At 35.4% G+C, this 8189-nt stretch overlaps 1 protein-coding gene across 1 annotated transcript in view; it reads right to left on the bottom strand.

The window, feature by feature from the left end:
* The window catches only part of LOC106867882 (leucine-rich repeat-containing protein 58), a 25603-nt gene that overhangs the window by 7908 nt on the left and 9506 nt on the right, over positions 1-8189 (bottom strand). The window contains exon 2 of the mRNA XM_014912943.2: positions 1211-1614. Coding sequence (XP_014768429.1) covers positions 1211-1614 — 404 coding nt within the window. The remainder of the gene's footprint in view (positions 1-1210; positions 1615-8189) is intronic.

Below are 8189 nucleotides of genomic sequence, written 5' to 3'. Positions count from 1 at the left end.
CAGTCAGGCGGTACTGGCAACGGCCATATATATATATAGAGAGAGAGTTGAACAAAATGATGGAAAAACCTTAAAATTTCAAACGAATTAATTTTAATATAGGGCAGGACCACCTTTGGCAGTAATTACAGCTTGAATTCTACAAGGTATGGACTTGTACAAAGTTAATTGTTTCAAAAGGAATTTTTGTCCATTCTTCAGCTAAAACAGTCTCCAGTTCTTGTAGTGATGATGGCGGAGGGTATCGACTTCTTACTTGTTTTTCTAAAATGCACCATAAATGTTCAATAATATTGAGATCTGGGGACTGTAGTGGCCAGATAAGATGTTCAACTTCACAAGAGCTAAAAAAAGTCTCAATAAAAAATAATGATTAAGAGGGAGAAAGTTCTGAAAACTTTCAGATCCAGTTGTCCTAAATCTAGATAAGAATGTAATTATCTGTCTGACTTAGTCACAACCAGGGCTGGCTGTAGGAGGTATGGGGCCTAATTGGGTGAGGTGAGGGGTGGAGGAATTTTCAAGGGTCCACCCTACCCCTCCCACCTCCAATTTCCGTGGAAAAAAAAATCATTATTTACAACATATTAGATGAGATTAGTTGATAGCACAAGAAAAAAAAAACGAGGAAAAAACATTTATCACCAAAATTGAGTTGGGTGTTAAACTATAAATTTACCAAAAATTTTCACCATTAGTAAGTGAAACTACATCTAAACTTCACTTATTCTGGCAAAAATTAGAAAGAAATTTTTATCTGTTGCATGATGAATGCATACACCACATACATGTAAGATAAACATACACACAAACAATTTTCAGCAAAGGCCTGGTGTATAGTTATAATAAAAGTTAAAAATGTATTATTTTATTATTTATATGTTTGTGTTCTATGCAGCACTTTTGCTAAAAAATGTTTGTAATTGAATAGTTTCTGAGATGCAGAAATCATCATCATCATCATCATCGTTTAACATCCGCTTTCCATGCTAGCATGGGTTGGACGATTTGACTGAGGACTGGTGAAACCGGATGGCAACACCAGGCTCCAATCTAATTTGGCAGAGTTTCAACAGCTGGATGCCCTTCCTAACGCCAACCACTCAGAGAGTGTAGTGGGTGCTATTACGTGTCACCCGCACGAGGGCCAGTCAGGTGGTACTGGCAACAGCCAGAAATCAAAATCTAAAATCATAAAAATGAAACTTACCTTTACATTTTGGGTTAACACATCTTTTAGCAGATTCAAGATATTGGTGAAGGTTCTGAGGCATATCACCTACATCATATTTAACTTTTTCAACTTTTATTGTCCTTCCTGCCAGCTCCAATAAGGAAGGAGGATCGCAAACTAGATCTTTCACAAAACGAACAACAAGAGGATTATTTCGTAGACTAAGTTCAATTAAATTGAGAGAAACTATCTCTTGAGGTAGCATAGAAATTCGATTGTTGTGGAGGCTGAGAGTTCTTAATTTATGCAGCTGACCAAGACTTCGAGGCAGAGTATGTATTTTGTTATCACAGAGTGCAAGTGTGTTAAGTTTAGTGAGACATCCAACTTCAGCAGGTATCTCAGTTAACTGGTTACCTCCAATATACAGCACTTCAAGGCTACAACATAAAAAAGAAACATAAAATAATTAAATAATTGATAAATAGCAAAACAAAGAGAAGAAAATAAAATGCAAATTAAACTGAACTTTAATTAAGTTGAAACTGATAAATCACCGGACATAAATGCAGGAGTGGCTGTAGTTAAAAAACTTGCTTCCCAACCACATGGTATTCGGTTCAGTTTCACTGTGCAGCAGGTTGACCAAAGCCTTGTGAGTGTGTCTGGTTGACAGAAACTGAAAGGAGCTTGTATAAATAGAGGTGTGTGCACCCATGCAATGACATCATGTGGTGTTGTAAACCAGTCTTCCATGAAACACATGTCTGGCTATAGGGAAATATTTTCTTGCCAGGAAGCAGGTGATGATAGGAAGGCATCTGGCTGTACAAAATCTGCCTCAGTAAATTCCATCTGCCCATGCAAGCATAGAAAAGCAAATGTTACAATGATGATTGTAGTTATAAGTTTTAGTTTCAATAAAAAAAAAATAGCTAAATTTAGAAATGAAAAATATTCAGCTCCATTCAACTTCATCATTAAACCACACTCAAGTATCCTTAATATGAACCAATGTTAACATCATCCTGTTACACCAAACATCACACATCATTCAGTTAAATATCACCCAGTTACAAATGTCAACCACTTTAACATTATCCAATTAATGTTAAGCATCAACTGCATTAATCACAAACAGAAATCCTAAATGCATGTCACATTAAAACAACCTACTTTGAATGTATTCTTCTCAGGAATCATGCCTTTATGGTAATTTTATTACAGCTTCTTAACATGTATGTTACATTATAAACTACAATTTACTATTATAAACACAAGACAGATTTTATTCCATTATTGGACAATAAGATTTTGCTGACAATCAATCAGTTTTTGCCATCCTTAAAAGTAAGGTTGTGCCTTAACTGAAAAGAGTTAGTTGAATTCTAAATATTTCAAGTAACTGACTTCAACTTATAACCTTCAAAAAATTATTCTTTGTTTAGTAGTTAATAAAGAGCATGCTACAATGAAACATTAAACCAAGCCATGTCAGCCAATAAATTACTACTGAAAAAAAAGTTTCACAAGAATTTAATATCTATTGTTGTTGTCATTAAAGTCTAAACAAAACCATCTGGTTAAAATGCCGAACAAAACAGGTTGTGAAGCATCAGTTAATTGCAGTAATATTTGGAAATCTGAATTTATGCTAAAGTTATTGTTTTCTAGCAACACTCAAAAGGTGGTTACTCTCACATGCACACTATCATGTTTCCATTCAAAGAGTGCAAAATGAAGTTTCAGTTTTGAAACTGTCATAAAAAGCACAAGCACTCAACTCCAAGGAAACACTTGATTAGAGAAAAGGTGCTTTTACAAATTGACTTATACACTCAAAAATAAATAAACTACCTAGTTACAAAAGAAGATTTATAGATTGATAGAATTGTTAGAGCATCAGACAAAATGCTTTGCTGTATATAGTTATGGCTTTTTATGTTCCAAATTCAAATAAAAACCTTTCATTATCTTTGAGTTGATAAAGTAAGGTATCAATGAAGTATTGGAGTTGATTTAAACTTTCCACTAAATTTGTAGCCATGTGCTGATGTTAAAAATTATTACTTCAATAGGGTCAATAATATAAAGTACCAGGGATTGATGTTATTGACTAACACCCATCCCCTCAAAACTGCTAGCCTTGTGCCAAAAGTTGAAACTACTACTACTAGTATTATTATCATTATTATTATTATTAAGGTGGTGAGCTGGCATAATTGTTCAGCCCACCAAAAAAAAGTTTCTCAGTAATTCTTTGGCAGGATTTGAATTCAGAGTCTAGGGTTGGAACAAATAGCATAACCATAAAGCATATTTTCTGACACTCGGGCAATTCTGCCAGTTTACTACCTTCACCACTTTAATAATAGCTTATTATTACAATAAATTATAACATAATATTGGTTTCAAATTTTGGTACAAGGCCAAAATTATGATATCCTAATATATTTCAACAATGTGGAAATTTTATTCATCAAAGTAAGTAGCATTACAATCAACACATTTTTGTGAATGAATTACAAGTTTGTTTATTCTGGTAACATAAGTATCTGGAGTTTTGGAGCTGATGAACTCTTTGAATGCACTTTCAGCATTGGTCTGATTTTTTTAACTTCTCCTCTCACAGAAAAACCATCAAAGTGCTTGAAAAAGTGGTAGTCGGTAGGAGAAAGGTCGGGGGAATAACTGGGTGGGAAAGAACATCATAGTCAAGTTCCCTCAACTTCTGGAGCGTCATTAGTGAAATGTGGTCGAGCATTGTCATGAAGAATGATTGGTGCTCTTCTGTTGACCAGTCTGGGATAGAAGAGTAGCAGTTTATACTTCATTTTGGCAATTTCATGGCAATATGTTTCTGCAGTAATAGTTTTTCTGGGTTTTTAAGTAGTTATAATGGATGAGTGCAGCTGTACACCACCAAAAAGTAACCATAATCTTCTTTTTAAAGAGCTCAGGATTAGGGAAAGTTTTTGGTGCTTCATTTTAGTCCAGCCACCGTGATGAACGTTTTAGTTATTATTGTACAGAATCCACTTTTCATTTCAAGTTACAATATGGTTGAGAAATGGATTAGTCTGGTTACAGAGAAGAGGCAACAAGCAAATTTCATATCTGTGCATGTTTTGATTTTCATTCCATTTGTTGAGCTTTTTTGATTTTCTGATCACATGTAAATGGGTGCAGGCAGGTTTCTGTCAGTTCTCGAGTGGTTTTACGTGGATCTTTCCCAATAACAGTCTTCCATTATGCTCACAATCTTCAAGGCTCAGGTCTCCACTGTGAAATCGTTTAAACCATTTTCAAGCTGACCACTAACTGGTCATTTCCTCATCAAATGTTTTGTTGATATCACGAGCAGTTTCAGCTGCTTTACATCCATTTTTGAAGTTGAATAGCAAAATTGATCGAATATTGCGCTTTGACAGTTCCAATTCAGATGATTCTAACAATGGTTAAAAAAATACCAATGTTAATTTACTGATGCATTTGGGCAAGTCTATGTTTATTACCAGACAACTGCAAAAAAAATTCAAAAATCTGGTATAAATTCTTCATGGTTCAAAATATTGCCCACTTAATATAATTTATTATAAATTATTATTATTTTGAAAATAGAAATAATACATTTCTAAATCTCTCAGAGAGATTTATACAGTAGCAGCACGATAAAGTGATGGTATGTTGTCAACTTAATGTGACAGTCTCATGAAAGGGAAGAATGCTACTGCTATTTAGCCCTAGGAAACACCATTTCCTGATGGCCTTTACACATTTCCTGTGTCCATATGTTTTCAAAAGGGAGATAAGCACCACCACCCAGCAAAGCCAGCAGCATCCAGAGGCAAGTTTCAGAGTTATTGCTCATCATCAGTCTGGAGTAGCATGGCTCGCTTGCTATATTCTTTATTACGAGCACATTGGCTCTTACAGGGAAGGGATGAATAAAGACAGACAACACAATACAGTGGAGTACAAAAAACATAAATTGAATGAAATTATGAATATAATGATATGATGAAAAATGAAATGTCTTACCTGCGCCTCACAAGCAGGTAATGTCATTTAACTGTTTATGTAACACATTACTCACGAACAGTTCATTATTCTTCTTTACAACGTTCTTTTTTTTAAAAAACATTATTTTAAGTTTTACAAATTTCACTTATTTCAATTTACTATGTACTCTATTATGTCATCAAATGGTACCACTGGTGGTAGTTCGTCACATCGAACCATCAACTCTGTTAATACAATTTGTTCACCAAATAATTCTTTTAATCTTTCTCCTTTCTCCCTCTCTATCAAAACTGCCCTGTCGTCTATCCTCACTCCCCAACAATTTTACTCTGATTACGTTTTTCATTTTAGCGATCCGTTTCTCTATTTCTACGCTTTTTTTATACTCTATCAATGTCCTCACATTTTTTCCTTTCAGTACTCCTTCCCATTTTCCATCTCCATTCTCTCCTGATGTTCCAGTTTTGGTGTCTCAACCATCTCTATCTCTCCCTTACTCTTTATTGTTGCTTCCTTTCTTTTCTGCATACTTGTTTTTTCTTCTGTAATTTCCTTTTTTTCTTATTTCTGTTCTTTCAATTTGTATCTCCTCTATGTTGCCTTTTCTTTTTTTTTTTTGCAGGCTTTTTGGTGGTGAATATGCATTTTCATCTCTTTTCTTCTTTCTTTTTCCAACTGAGTATTTTCCTTCTCTGTTTTCCATCTCTTCACTTACTTGGTTTTGCACTACCACTCCTTGTTCCACCTCCTTCTCTACTTCTTGTTTCTGGGGACACCTTGCTTTCATGTGTCCTTGTACTCCACAGTAGTAGCAGATGGGAGGTCTTCCCTCCACTACCACTCTTAGTTTAACATCCTCTGGCAACATAATTTCATTTACAATTTTATGCAGGTCTGGTAAACTGATTTGGACCTTCATGTTGAGACCGTATTCAAACCAGTTTACCTCTGTTGTCTCGTGACCTTCAGCACATTGGTCTCCTCCTCCATGTTGAAGAGGATGGCTGCCACAAGCCACATTTCATCGATTTCTGGGGGCACTCTGCCAATCCTAATTCTGGCTGCACGTTTGCCACAGTAGGATGGCAGTAGTGCCCACTCTTCCGACCTCAGTGACACTTCAAAATAACAAATTTACAATAAACAGAACAGGAAACGAACTCACATATTGCAGGTAACAAACTGAAGACAACGTGTCGCAGAGGAAAAAGGCTTGCCCTTGCTAGCTGTTGATGCTTATTCACCTTTGAAAACATATATTTTAAGTGAAATACATTCACTGATTTCGAAAATAGAAATAATACATTTCTAAATCTCTCAGAGAGATTTACACAGTAGCATCATGATAAAGTGATGATATGTTGTCAACTTAATGTGACAGTCCCATGAAAGGGAAGAATGCTATGTTATTTAGCCCCAGGAAACACCGTTTCCTGTTGGCCTTCACACATTTTCTGTGTCCTTATGTTTTCAAAGGGGAGATAAGCACTACCACCCAGCAAAGCCAGCATCGTGCTGCTACTGTATAAATAAATCTCTCTCAGAGATTTAGAAATGTATTATTTCTATTTTTGAAATCAGTGAATGTATTTCACTTGAAATATATGTTTTCAAAAGCGAATAGGCATCGACAGCTAGCAAGCCATGCTACTCCAGACTGATGATGTGCAATGACTCTGAAACTAGTCTCTGGATGCTGGCTTTGCTAGGTGGAGGTGCTTATCTCCCCTTTGAAAACATGACACAGTAAATGTGTCAAGACCAACAGGGAACGGTGTTTCATAGGGCTAAATAGCAGTAGCATTCTTCCCTTTCATGGACTGTCACATTAAATTGACAACATTCCATCATTTTATTATTATTTTACTTTCATTAAAAAACAATACACATACATTGGAGGGGGGGGGCATGCATATCACTATTCTAAGCTGTGCATGTGTATTTATGTGTGCATATACATTTTTCAACTGGTGCATGGGTTAGTGTAGTAATTAATAATTATACTTATCCATTCAGTGGGCACATAGTTTTGTCACATGAAAAATTTTTCACAGCATAAGATTTTTGAGAACAATGATTACTAAAAGTTAGTGGGAATATTCTTACACATGTGAATGAAATCTAAATACAAAGGCTGTGTGTGTATATATATACACACACACACACATGACTGCACCTATGTATATATATATATAAGTGCAGCATGGTTGTGCGGTAAGAAGCGTGTGTCCCAATCACATTGTTTCAGTTTGAGCAAGTGTCCTCTACTACAGCCCCAGGCCAACCAAAGCCTCGTGAGAGGATTCAGTAGACAGAAATTGAAAGGAATGTCACTCCTTTCAATATATAAATATATATATATATATATATATATATATATATATATATATATATACACATATATTTACACACCACTTGACAATCAGTGTTGGTTTGCTTACATCCTTGTAACTTACTGATCCAATGAAAAAAAAATACTGGAGTCGATTTATTTGACTAAACCCTTCAAGGTAGTGCTCCTGTATGGCAGCAGTCCAATGACAGAAACAAGTAAAAGTTACAAGATACAACATATATACACCATTATTTTAATGTCCACTTTTCCATGTTTTCACAGACCAGACGAAATTTGTTAAGGCAAATTTTCTACAGCCAACCTTTATCTGTTTCCAAGAAAGATAATGTTTTCTTAGTCTTTCCAATAGGGACAGCACAATGGCCAGACATGTTTTCATAGATGATAGCAAATAACATTGTTTTATAATTAAAGTGTGATGACCACCATTTCCACTTACAAAGCTTTGGTTGGCTCAAGGTTATAGTAAAAGCACTTCTACTATACCACATGGTTCTGGGTTCAGTCCCACTGCATGGCACCTTGGGCAAGTGTCTTCTACTATAGCCTTGGGCCAACCAAAACTTTGTGAGTGGATTTGGTTGACGGAAACGGAAAGAAGCCCGTCATATACATGCATATATATATATATATATA

Source organism: Octopus bimaculoides, chromosome 5 (assembly GCF_001194135.2).
Source record: "Octopus bimaculoides isolate UCB-OBI-ISO-001 chromosome 5, ASM119413v2, whole genome shotgun sequence".
In the NCBI taxonomy this organism is placed as follows: Eukaryota; Metazoa; Mollusca; class Cephalopoda; order Octopoda; family Octopodidae; genus Octopus; species Octopus bimaculoides.
This window is presented reverse-complemented; position numbering and strand designations above follow the sequence as displayed.